Source organism: Galleria mellonella, unplaced genomic scaffold (assembly GCF_026898425.1).
Source record: "Galleria mellonella isolate WM207_F2 unplaced genomic scaffold, CSIRO_AGI_GalMel_v1 utg146, whole genome shotgun sequence".
Lineage (NCBI taxonomy): Eukaryota > Metazoa > Arthropoda > Insecta > Lepidoptera > Pyralidae > Galleria > Galleria mellonella.
The window spans coordinates 6,238,820-6,252,847 of NW_026441999.1; the positions used below are offsets into that span (position 1 = coordinate 6,238,820).

Genomic DNA, 14,028 nt, shown 5'->3' on the forward strand with positions numbered 1-14,028 from the left:
ATTCTTTAGGAAAAACCTCGGCAGAGAGCTCCACAGCGTTCATGGGAAAAAAATCCTTTAAAACTGTACTGTACGTGACCATTTAGATTCGATTCCCTGTCGATGCCAAATGGAGCAATGATAACATCCTATCACGTTTCCTGTTTGTTAGTAACATAATGGGCGACACTAGCCCTTTGCCAATATAAAAAAAAAAACTCTTCATAAAATCGATAGCACCCAAACAGACATTTTTACAATATTTATCTGGCTGTGTATTTATCATTTAAAAACTACTATACCAAATTAAATCACATTTTCACAGCTGTTACAAATCCTTCACCTATATCACCAAAGTCGTCACTTAAATGGAAAAATCATATAACCAGAAAAATTAACCGTACCTACACAAATGATAAATTATAGGGCAAGTGTAGAAATATGATAACCATGTGTATAATTAATTGTTTGTTTTTATTAAATACTAGCGACCCGCCCCGGCTTCGCACGGGTGCAATGCTGATACTAAATATATCTACTTACTACAGAATGCCTTACTAAAAAATGGTTATTATGGGTTATCCTTAAGAGATAGACATATACCATCGCGGACTTTTTTGTTGACCTTTTTAAGGTGTACAATACTATAGTACATTACTTTGATTTATCTCATGGGGTTCAGCCAACGTTTGCAATATAAGCGCCAAAAATGTGTTTATTTACGATATTACATTAGAAACCTCTAAATTTATCAGTGTTTCTCTACAGTATTATGCATGTATTATACATATGAACCTTCCTCTTGAATCACTCTATCTATTAAAAGAAACAGCTTTAAAATCCGTTGCGTAGTTTTAAAGATTTAAGTATACATAGGGACGGACAGACAGCGACAGCGACTTTGTTTTATATGTACTATGTAGTGATGATAAACAGCTTACTCATGGTGGATACCTATAAAGCATGGACTTTAATTAGAAATACCATTATTCAAGTCGCTGCCTGATTTGTTTAATGTATGTCGGAGCCTTTATTAATTTAATGTTCCCCTTTTTTGGAAAGAGCTGAATCATTTCAAAGAATAAAATAGAGCATCGTGACCCAGTGATTTACCACTCGGACTTACGAACTGCAAAATTTGTAGGTTCTAACCTGACCGAAAACAAAAAACATCTTTTATCTTTTGTTTTAAAAAAGACTGATATCAATCGTTTTATGTATTGCCGTATATATATATATATATATATATATATATATATATATATATATATATATATATATATATATATATGTAGTTAGTAGTAGTATAATGATTTATAAATACAGAGAAAACGAGAGAGGTGTATTTAAATCGTAGCATTTGACGTTCTGTCGTTACTGTCTAGCCCGTTGGGAAACAGGCGTGACGTATATATATGTATGTTTGTTTCTTTCAACTTGTTTTATTACATAATTCATCATATACAATGTTTCACAATGTAGCTAAAGGTAAAAGTTGGCGTTGAAACCATCTGATACCTATCTATGTGGGTCGTTTATTCAGAACTTGCAACTTTTCCTATTGGGGCGAAGCTGCCAAGTAATAAACGTCTTACTTCCCTGTTACACTATTGTTTGCGAACAAAGCAATCTTACATATCAGGGTTTTCTGGATACCGAATACGTATTTATTGTTTTTGCTTCAATATCACAATATACATTGAGATTACCTTCTGAAAACAATATGAAATTCTAATTTTGAGTTTAAATTAATCCATGTTATAGATTTATTTTCTAAACCCATTTTTTTTTGGGGGAAAGGGAGTGTTAGCAATGGAGTTTGACAGCCCCATTGCTAGAAATATGCCTTATTAGGTCGACCTCCACGTGGTTCCCCCTGGAAACCATCGTGAACAATTGTTGTTGAATTCGTCACGATGGGCTAACTGACCTGCTTCATCTTCACCTATCATTCTTCACTGGTGCCCCGCCGGTGTATACCGATAGCGCGGGTGGGGCTACCATTCCATCATCATCCATTAAAAAAACCCATTTTTTTCCAACTGAATTCAAAATGAAGGAATTTGTTAATTCGGTTGTATTATTTTTTTGTTTGTTTGTTACTTTATAGCTCCGTCAGTTATGGGGGAAAGGGATTGTCACTAATGGGGTCAAATAGCCCCATTACTAGTAATATACCCTGCCAGGTCGACCTCCGCGTAGTTCCCCCTGGAAACCATCGTGGCCAATTCTAGTTGAATTCGTCAGGATGGACTAACTGACCTGCTTTCATTCTCATCAGTCATCTATCACTGGTGCTCCGCCAGTGTATACCGACAGCACAGGCGGGGTTACCATACCATTATCACCCATTAAAAAAAGCTCCGTCAGTTATAAACCGATTTCGAAAATTCTTTTTTATTTGAAAAGATATACTTACTGTTTCCATAGAAACTTTATCAAAGGCGGTTCACTACTTTAGTTTTTAATTTATTTTTTATTTTTTATACAACTTAGAATGGTAAACAAGCTGACGGCCCACCTGATGGAAAGTGGTAACCGTCGCCTATAGACATGAGCAGTATCATGGACAAAACAGAGTTTACTGTCTCGCCCATGATACCCCCCATGCGTTGCCATTCCTGAGGACTCAGGTGTTATTCCTCTGTACCCAGTAAATTCACGCCATATGCCACCCTTCAAATCGAAACACAGCCATGCAAACACAACTGCTTCACGGTTGAAACACGAATGGGACAGAGGTACCCAAGCAATCGACTTTTGTACAGTCTCCTTCTGGTAAATAAAAATAAATAAAAATAACTAGTTTTATACATATTATACAAAAACACCTAGACCAATATACTCATGGTTTTAAACATATCGCTTAATTTTCCACAGTCGTGAGTTCAATCCTGATCCTAAGCCTTTTCTATATGTAGTATTTATGTATTAAAAAAAAAAGGAATCAATTATGTCTATAACCCGACTAACAACAACAACAGGGTCTTCTCTTTGCCCGTCAGATGATGTGTGGGCGGGCGAGGTAGGAGCCTCGGGGCGTACCCCATTACCCCGGCTTCTACTCCGGAGGCGACGACCTTCGGGTCGCTGAATTTACAGCTGGCATACACTGTTGGTCTGTGCATGCCGGCGTGGTGTTAACTCGACTAACACTCTTAGTACAAAGTCTGTTTAGTTTATGACTAGATGGCGTTGTGTATTTATTATGTTCAGTTGTATTTATTATTGAAGCTCTATCAAAGTAGCAACCAGTAAGAAAGCTTCTTTACGTCATAGGTCAAATTCGTGAATGTAGAAGGACAAATATAGACAGTTAATGTCAAATATCAAATCTATTAGACGTGACGTAAATCATAAATATTAGACAGCGTTGTAAAAATTTTTAAATCAGTTACAGGTACAGGGTGATAACGAAATCATTGGCACCATTTGCAGGGAGTGTTCTATCGGGGAAACTGAACATGTTCGCCAAAGCAACAGGGGACGAAATATTTTTTTTTATACAACTTAGAATGGCATATAAGGTGACGGCCCACCTGATGGAAAGTGGTAACCGTCGCCTATAGACATGAGCAGTACCATGAACATAACAGAGTATACTGTTTCGCCCATGATACCCCCCATGCGTTGCCATACCTGAGGACTCAGGTGTTATTCCTCTGTACCCTGTAAATTCACGCCGTATTCTACCCTTCAAACCGAAACACAGCCATGCAAACACAACTGCTTTGCGGTTGATACACGAATGATAAAAATTTTGAAAATCCCATACCAACATAGCTTTTAAGGAAGATATTTACCAGTGAAATAAAACATTTGCACCAAAGGAACATATTACTAAAAATTTTGAAAATCCCGTGCTAATACGGTTTTTTAAGGAGTGTTCTAACAACAAAACTGAACATGTTCGCCAAAGGCACATGGGTCGGAGTGTGACAAAAAATTTTGAGCCCCCCTTGCCTACGTGATTTTTAAAGGAGAGTTCAACCAGCAAAACTGTATATGCATACCAAAGCAATATGGGACAAAATATGACAAAAAAATTCTGAATTCCGTGCTTACATGTCTTTCAAGGGAAAGTTCTACCAGCGAAATAGAACATGTTCACTAAAGGAACATGGGGCGAAATACGACAAATCATTCGAGAATCCCGTGCTAACATAGCTTTTAAGGGAAAGTTCTATCAGCGAAATTGAACATGTTAACCAAAGCAATATTGGGCGAAATATGACAAAAAATTTTGAGTCTCTCTTGATAACATTGCTTTTAAGGAAGAGTTCTACTAGTGAAATTGAACTACCAAAGTAAAGTTATTCGAAAAACAACATTTTTTTTAAACTAACACAAAGCACCTAACTTTTAAAATAGTATAGTATGGGAAACTCAAATTCTTTTGTTTATTTTAAATTCTTAATTCAAAAAATTTCTGCCCTAATATATTTTATCATCATACCAGTTTTTAACTGTCCACTGCTGAACCTTAGGAGGTTTTGTAAGTAGTTACCATGCTTGGCAGGCGGATTGTCAATCTCAATTAGACTTTAGAGATGTTTTAAGTGAGACGCTGCTGCGCATCCCTCGTCCTCGTTTAGTCACCTCTTACTACACCCACGGGAAAAAAAGAGGTGGCCTATTCTATGCCGGGATCACACGGTCATTCGAATGACTTAAGAAACTCCTTCTTTTGAAAGTAATTTATTAACGAATGGATGATGGTAATACTTCACGTACGCGGGGGGGCAAGGGATTGTTAGCAATAGAGTTTAATAGCCCCATTGCTAGCAATATGCTCTATCAGGTCGACTTCCACATGGTTCCGCCTGGAAAACATCGTGAACAATTCTTGTTGAATTCATCACGATGGGCTAACTGACCTGCTTCATCCTCACCTATCATCCTTCACTGGTGCCCTGCCGATGTATACCAATAGCGCGGGTGGGGTTACTATTTCATTATCACCCATAAAAAACCCCCACCTGCGCTATTAGTACTTGTATACACCAGCGAGTTATGATAGGTAAAACAAACAGAAGGTCAGAAATTTATCAAGAATTAACCACGACAGTTTCTACAACCCAGTATTTTCTTCTCCCCGTGAAAATCGATTGTATAATACTAGCAAATGGATCCTCTTGTCCCTGTTACTAACGATCCCTTGCCCGCTCAAAAATGCGCCAATTAGATGTTTACTATCCCCGATGGGCTAACGACTATAAATCCTGGAGCTATTACCCAAATGGACAGGGTAATATAATTGGTATATTGTAGTAATAAAACGGCATTATTAAATCCGGAATAGCTTTACTGAACTGTTCAATGTATGTATGTATACGTGTATATATCACACGACCGCGCAGTTTGATTTTATACTAGCTATATCCCATGGTTTTTCCCACGTAAATCAGTACACAAAATATTGTAACCTATCCGTATATCAAATTGCACTTAAATCCTTTCAGTAGTTTTTGGGTGAAAGAATAACAAAAAATCATCTAAACATCCCATCCCTACGAACTTTTGCATTTACAGTATTATCTAGCTGTTACTCCCAATTTGGTCCGCTTGACCGGTTAATATGTCCATTGACAGAGATAAAAAATATCTTATATCCTTCTCCATCCTATATAGTATGTGTATACTAAATTTTATAATAATTGGTTAAGCCATTAAGGTGCTATAAGGTAATAAACATACAAACTCATTTTTTACATTTATAATATTAAAAAGATTATAAATGAAAAATATGTATTTGAATTTAGAACGCCGAACGGTTTCTAGGAGAGACCATAAAAGATTGATTTGATAGAGTATGCATATTCCTAGCAATGGAGCGTTTTTTTTTATAATGGATGATAATGGAATAGTTACCCCGCCTGCGCTATCGATATACGTATACGCTGGCGGGGTACCAGTGAGGAATGATAGGTGAGGATGAAAAGGCAGGTCAGTTAGCCCATCATGACAAATACACCTGAAATTCAGCACGATGGTTTCCAGCAGGGACTACGTGGAGATCGATCTAACAGGGTATATTGCTGGCAATGAGACTGGTAGTCCGCATTACTAATAATCCTTTTCCCACACATACTAATTAGATCTTTTTTTGGAATAATAGAATGGCAACCCCACCTTCGCTATCAGTATACGCTGGCGGGGCACCAGTGAGGGATGATAGGTGACAATGAAAGCAGGTCAGTTAGCCCATCGTAACGACTTTCACAAAAAATAACCATGACGGTTTCTAGGAGGAACCGCGTGGAGGTCGGCCTGATACCAGCCCCATTGCTACCAATATATCCTATATTGGTAGCAATGGGGCTGGTAATTACTAACTTCACCTCAAACAGATTATAATAAATACATTGTTTCATGGGTGAGATACTACGACGTAACCAGCGTACTCACCCTGAAGAAAGTTTTTGGGTAAAGTCGTAACAAATATCAGAAATGACAAACATAGTAAGTTCATTAAGCACTCGAAAACCAATTACGTGTCACCTATTTACCCAACAATCAGTATGTAATATTTAATGATTATCCCTTGGTCATTAGTCGAATTACGTACCTATTGTAGGTTTATTTTCACATTATTAGATTTTTTAGGAGATAAAAAAAACAGCGCCTCTAAGAACATCACAAAATTCCTATCACTGATAGGAATTACAGCGAACTTTAAAAAGGGCGAGCGCAGTAGATTATATAAGTCACATCGATACGGTGGGAAAAGGATTGTTAGTAATGGGGTCTAATTGACCCATTGCTAGCAATACACCCTGTCCGGTCGACCTCCACGCGGTTCCCCCTGGAAACCATCGTGGTTAATTCTAGTGGAATTCATCACGATGGGCTAACTGACCTGCTTTCATCGTCATCTATCATTTATGATTGGTGCCCCGCCAGCTTATACCGATAGCGCAAGCGTAGCGTACCATGCCATATTCATCCATTAAAAAAAAAGTCACATCGATACAGGATTTTCTGCTTGACAAAACCAATATTAATAATAATGAAATAAAAAAAAAATAAGACAAATATTCTGGTGTCTGTATATACTTTGATGTACAAATCTTTAGTCCATCCAAATATTTATTAATCAATTAATTATATACTATTAATTAAAATAGCCGTGTGGTCCCAGCATAGAATAAGCCTTAAAAGAATCTCCTTTAAGCTTCCTTTTTCGTGAGTATCGTAAGAGGAGACTAAGGGAACTTAATGGTCGAAGGATTGGCAACAGCGTCCCTCTTAAAACGTCTTCAAAGCCTAACTGTGATTGCCAACCCGCTTGCCAAGCGTGGCAACTACTGGCAAAACCCTCCCAATAGAGGAAGACCTATATTCAGGAGTGTACAATTAACGATTGGTAAAATATAAATCAAGCCTGAAATAATATATGAATCCTTAATATATAAAGGTCAATAATATTAATCAAATTTAATTCATAAAAGTTTCAAACGTTTCGCGATTTAGATACCGGTATTTTTATCGAAAACTCTCGACTAGTTTCGAAACTATCCGATACCTTTAATCATGAGTAGTTTTTCTCTTTGACTTACTAATAACATTGTATATTGTCTACTTAATTATTGTGAGCATATTGTTGGTGTCTTTAATAAATATATATAAATAAAATGAGCGGATGAGACACAATTTTCTTTAAACATAATAAATCTAATTAAAATAAAAGAATGTAACATTTTGCTCCGCAAAAAATATAGCAACTTCATTCCTGACTGAAATAAACCCTACGTCAATTGTAAAAATAATAATCAAAATCGTTCTGAATTTAAAAAGTTATTGCGGAAGAAATTTTAGGCAAATTTAGAACTTTCTCCCATCTGAAGTCGCTTAAAAACGAAGTACTTCCTTTATATCGCACCCGTGAGAATCTCCAAACCCCCTTTCTTGAGGAATTTATTCTTATGGTAAAGCCTATCATAAAGATATAATCTTAGACTCTGTGGTACATCGTACAAGGAACTTATGTACAGAATTTAAAAAAGAACTGTATTGTTATCAATATAAAGAAAAAAAAAACTTATTGTTTATATTCTACTCAATGTAGAAAAATTGCAGATTTTTTTATGCAACTTACAATGGCAAACAAGCTGACGGTCCACCTGATGGAAAGTGGTAACCGTCGCCTATAGACATGAGCAGTGCCATGGACATAACAGAGTATACTGTTTCGCCCATGATACTCCCCATGCGTTGCCATTCCAGAGGACTCAGGTGTTATTCCTCTGTACCCTATAAATTCACTGCCATATCCCACCCTTCAAACCGAAACACAGCCATGCAAACGGCTTCACGTTAGAAACCCGAATAGGGCAGAGATGCCAAAGCAATCGATTTTTGTACAAAGTCTCCCTCTGAGGTGGCAAAAAAAAACATACGGCCCACCTTATAGTAACCGGTTACTGTAACCTATGAACACTTGCAATACCAAGGGCACGGGCACGCGCGTGTTAGATATTTATTTTAAATTATATTAATTTTCTTAAACATCTTGTGTTAAAATGTGTACCTACATTTATTAATAAAAATCAGAACAACTACTTTAAATATAATAAAATTGTACAATATCTCCCTCTGGTAAATGGAATGGATAGAAAATACCAGTATCGCATGCAGTACATAACGCCCAAGTTGCTAATGACTTAATGATTCACCGAAACTAATTCACATTTGATTGTAGGACAATACAAAATAACGTTCGACTTTCATGTACACGTAACTCGTTGAATGACTTCAATGATTTTAACAAAAGCTTCCAAATAATTTATTCAGATGATTTTTTTTTGCAACTAAAGTTTTGCTCTATGGTTTTAATCGCCTAAAATAAGTATAACTTATATAACTCAGGAATACAAAGGCTACAATGACCGTTTACCATCAGACGGGTTTTATGCTTGTTTGCTACCTTTATGGTATAAAAAAAAAATAGGGAAAATTCGTATTATTGAAAAAAAAATATATAATAATTGTTTTAAATATTATCCCCTTTGTACATAGATACTTATTTTACTTATTTTTTTTTTATACTCTGTATTAGAGAGCTTTATATTAAAATTAAAAGAAAAAACGTAACTTATTATTGTGAAACACAAATCATTATTTGTTATCGACACAAAGAAAAAAAAAAAACAAAAAAAAAATATTGTTAAGCCTTTAGAAGCTGCAACGTGTTTTAAAGCAGCCGCTATTATTTTTAAAACATTTTTTTCTTTCTTCTTTAACGTAAATAAAATAAATGTTTATTTTTTTATTCTAAATTAAATTATAATATGTAAATGGGAAATGTATAAAAAAAATATTTATATATTAGTACTTACATAAACACAGCAGTTTCACCATTGTTGCCGTAGCACCGTCTAGTATGGTGATGAAATTTTTTCGCATTATATTGTAAACCATTATGTGATCACCCTAGGAAACGAGTTTGTCACTACCTATCATTTATTCCTATACCATCTATGTTTTAAATACTATCCCTTTACTAAATCACCGTATATTTGGCTATGCGTTACTACCATCTAGTCTTTTTGATTATGAATCGGATGGTCGTCTTATTTTTGTTACTTTTTATACTCAACGAACGGTTCGAATGGTGGACATGTTGTGACGTCATATGGGGAAATCAATTCTCTGGCGCATGCGCCGCGTGTCTCCTTGGCCCCTTTTCGGTGTGCTCTTCGTGACCGTGGCACATGCTATGTAACTTCAAATATAAAATAGCACACTTTTTTCATGAATGAAACGGTTTATTTCATTCATTTGTTATTTTTGGATGTTTACAAAATAATTACGTATGTGGAGACGGATTAGGAACTATGTATATATTAATATATGTATCAATACCTTTACATCCCCTTGAAGTCGTTAGAGGCGACAATGAAAACAAAGCATTATGCTTTGTTTAGACAGTGCGAAGGAAAGAATACTCAATACAAAACACATAACAAGATAATTAACTATTTTTATATGGGATGAAAATGGAATCGTAACCCTCTAGACGACGTACTCCAAAATGATATCACTTCTATAGTTCCACTAGTGTTTTTTTTTATATTTATTATATCAAAATTATAATTATAAAACATTTTACCAACAGATACAAGAATGGTATGAAAAAGTTTAAATAATTATTTTTCTTTTTTCAAATATACTATATGGCTTCTTTCCAGCCATTGCCACCCTCCTTGCGATAGTTGATGAAGTCAGATAATTTTTTTTGTACAACTTAGAATGGCAAACAATCTGACGGCCCCCCTGATGGAAAGTGGTAACCATCGCCTATAGATATTAGCAATACCATGGACATAACAGAGCAATGGGGCTACTAGCCCCCATTTCCCAATGCCTTCGCCCCCACCTAACCACTATGGTAACACAGCATTAATTCACATCAATAATTAAATCTTTCTCTTATGAGAAAAATATATATATATATATATATATATATATATATATATATATATATATATATATATATATAGTCGAAAATACCACGCACTATTTAGCCTCAGACTAAGCAAAGTTATGTGTGTTAAGGTAGTAAAAGACATACTTATATATGTATATATATTTATATTATTACATGTATCACATCCCCATATTTATAACTAACAAAATTTTTCATCGTGCCTCCCACCAAATTGTTTATAATTTCTCTTATCTATCTAAACGTTGCCTGGAAGAGATCGCTTTTAGCGATAAGGCCGCCCATTGTTTTCTCATTGTGATTATTTCTTGTAATTGTTTATATTTATAATCAGTTTACTATTGTAATCTTTTGGTGGAAACAATAAAGAGTATCTACCTATCTATCTACTTAAATACTTCTTTGTAAATACACACATATGATATATACATGTAAAGTGTGGCGTCTGTAAATGAATATTGTACGTATTTATCTCATAGCCACTAGTAAACATCATCACTTCCTTTTCCATCAAGTAGGTTAATTAAATTGTACATGTACATAGATATTTACCTCTTTGTTACAGACTGGCCGCACAGAAATGACAGCGACGTTTTGTTTTTATTGTGACGTCTGTAAATAAATATTGTACAAATTCATCTCATAGCCACTTGTCAACATCATTACTTTCTTTTCCATCAAGTATTTTAATTAAATTATACATAGTAATATTTCACCTCTTTCTATCTTTCGTATTGGTCGTACAGACATGACAGCGACGTTTACTTCTTACATTCAATTCTACTGTCATTCTCTACATCTCGATCGCTCGCCTCTTACACTTTTAATTTCGGTTTTTATATATTATTTTCTACATATTCCTTTATATATAATATTTACCTCCTGTACATGATATATGTAAATAGACAAGTTAGTTGTTATACTTATTTCCTCCAAACAATTGCATTACTTATTATTATGATTTTAACATCCACTGTATAGGTAGGTAGGTATTATATTTATTTATAGTATATGTATTTATGTAATATTTTATTATGTATCTTAATATTTTATTTAACTGTATATTTGTTTATGTACACTAAATATTAATAGTTGTAGCACTTCAGCTGCCCGCTAACAACATGCTTTCTAACTGCATTGGGTTGACTGGAAGAGATCTCTGTCAGAGATAAGTCCACCCTTGCTCACGATATTTATGAATGCATTAACATTGTAATTTACAAGTGCAATAAAGAATATATACTTTCATTTTCCCTATCGTCCTCTCTATCTCGATGGCTCGCCTCCCGCACTCCTAATTTCTATTTTTTAATATTATTTTCTGTAATATTCTATCTTATTTACATTATATAATATATTGTTTACAGAAGGTGTTTATATTTTCTTTATAAATACGTTCTGTAAATAATATATTTAAATAAATCAAGTTAATTTTTCTAACCTCACTTCTTCATAACTCGAACAGCTATAAAAACATCAAGACTAATACAAACAGACATATTTTGTGTATAATAATGTTTTTATTGTCCGGAGTTAGAACCTGTGACCGATAGATGGTGAAGCGGTGTATTAAACCACTCAAATCATTAAAAGAAATGGTAACCTCACCCGCGGTAACAGTATACGCTGGCGGGGTACCAGTGAGCGATGATAAGTGAGGTTGAAACCAGAATGGATAAAATAATTAAACTATTGGCGAGATTCGATCAAGGAGAAAGCCAGCTGGGCAATTACCCGGAGTGGAAAAAAGGGGCGGCAAACTTGCATAATTGAGAGCATCCGAAGGCCAGAGGAGGGAGAGCCCTCTGCCCATCCCGAACATACCTTGAAATCTTAGATTATATAGATAGAGAGCATCGAGCCTCAAAAACGGGTCAACTTTTTATCAGCTAATTGTCAATTGTTTTTTTATTAATGTGCTATATATTAACGTATATTTTTATATAACTATATTTAATTATTTAATATACAAAATGAGTTTTCCCCTTTTAAAAAGGTGTAGAACTTTTAAGACAAATCAAATGTAGAAGTTATAAAGGAATAATCTCTCTCAGTCAGACAGTAACTATTTGTCACGCAAAATTGTATGAAAAATTTGACCCGTTTTTCTCGAAGCATTTATTTGGAGACACTCTATCTATATAAAAGCTTGAAATATAATTTACTCGTCACTTTCTTTCCCTCGTCACTAAAAATTAATTAAAATTTGTGCAAAAAAAAATGTTGTATCTTCACCCACTGTTTTTTTTTTGTTTTTTTTTACCTATGTTTGTTTAGTATAAATGCCAACTATCCCAACTGGGTCACCTCAATTCATCACCTGTCATCCCACACTGGCACCCCACCAGCATAAACCAATAACTCCCTAAAATCCCCGCTGGGGGAGAAGGGATTGTTAATAGTGAGGATTAGTAACCCCATTGTTAGCTATAAACCCTATCAGGTCGACCTTCTCGCGGTTTCCCCTGGAATCCATCGTAATTGATTTATTGTTGAATTTGTCACGGTGGGAGAAGGTGGAATAGGTGCAGTAACTGACCTGCTTCATCCTCACTTATCATCCTTCACTAGTGCTGTGTATACCGCGAGCACAGACGGGGTTACCATTCCATTATCATTTATCATATATTAAAAAACCCCCCGCTGCTGCAATTGGTAGCTATTTCATATTCATCCATAAAGTAATCAAGGAGTCGTTGCTATAAGAATATTTTTATTGCCTTAAATATTTAAAAAATTTGCATTTTCAAAGATGTGCAGGAATTGTGTGATATCAAAATCATAAGCATGGGGGGAGTAGGGATTGTTAGTAATGAGGATTAGCATCCCCATTGCTAGCAATAAACCCAATCGAGTCGACCTCCACACGGTTCCCCCTGGACACTATCGTGATTAATGTATTGTTAAATTCGTCACGACAGGCTAACTGTCCTGGCTAACCCTCACTGGTGTCCCGTCGGCGTATACCGTTAGCGCTGGCGAGATTACCATTTTATTATCATCCATTGAAAAAAAAATCATAAGCATCAGTCATTTCTTTGAAAATTTACGATTTTACTGGAAGAATATTCCCTTATTTTATTTATTTATTTATTCATTAGTACATATATGTGTACCTATCGGACTTAATGCTAAAAGCATTCTCTCCCTTACTAGTAAGACATTCCTTTAAAAATTAACTAAATTCATTATACAGCAAAAATCAAAGCATCGGTAGCCTACTCAGGTAGAATACTTAGTACTGTATTTATTTTACGATTCAATAGGTGGCGCTGCAACAAAATAAAAATAACATAAAAACCTATTTATATAAACATTGGCTAAATATCGGAAAAAAATATTTAGAGATATAATTGTAGATTTTAAATGAATCATTGATAAATAAATATGAAGTTACAACTTTCAAATACTAAATGTTACGTATAAAATTAACTAGATGGCGTTGTAAAAAAATTAAAACTCGATTCAATTATGTCCAACGTATAAGGATAACACTCGATGCTTAAAGAAGTGTCTCTAGTACCCTGTAATATTCACTGTCTATTAATAAATTTTTTCTATGGCGCTACACAAAAATCTTGTGTCGCCGTGTAAATAATAAT

At 34.9% G+C, this 14,028-nt stretch overlaps 1 protein-coding gene across 1 annotated transcript in view; it reads right to left on the reverse strand.

Annotated features, from left to right (window-relative positions):
* Positions 1-9,614, reverse strand: part of LOC113513402 (lysosome-associated membrane glycoprotein 1) — a 31,326-nt gene extending 21,712 nt beyond the window's left edge. The window contains exon 1 of the mRNA XM_052891844.1: positions 9,318-9,614. Coding sequence (XP_052747804.1) covers positions 9,318-9,399 — 82 coding nt within the window. The 5' untranslated portion in view covers positions 9,400-9,614. The remainder of the gene's footprint in view (positions 1-9,317) is intronic.
* Between the last annotated feature and the right edge of the window lie 4,414 nt (positions 9,615-14,028).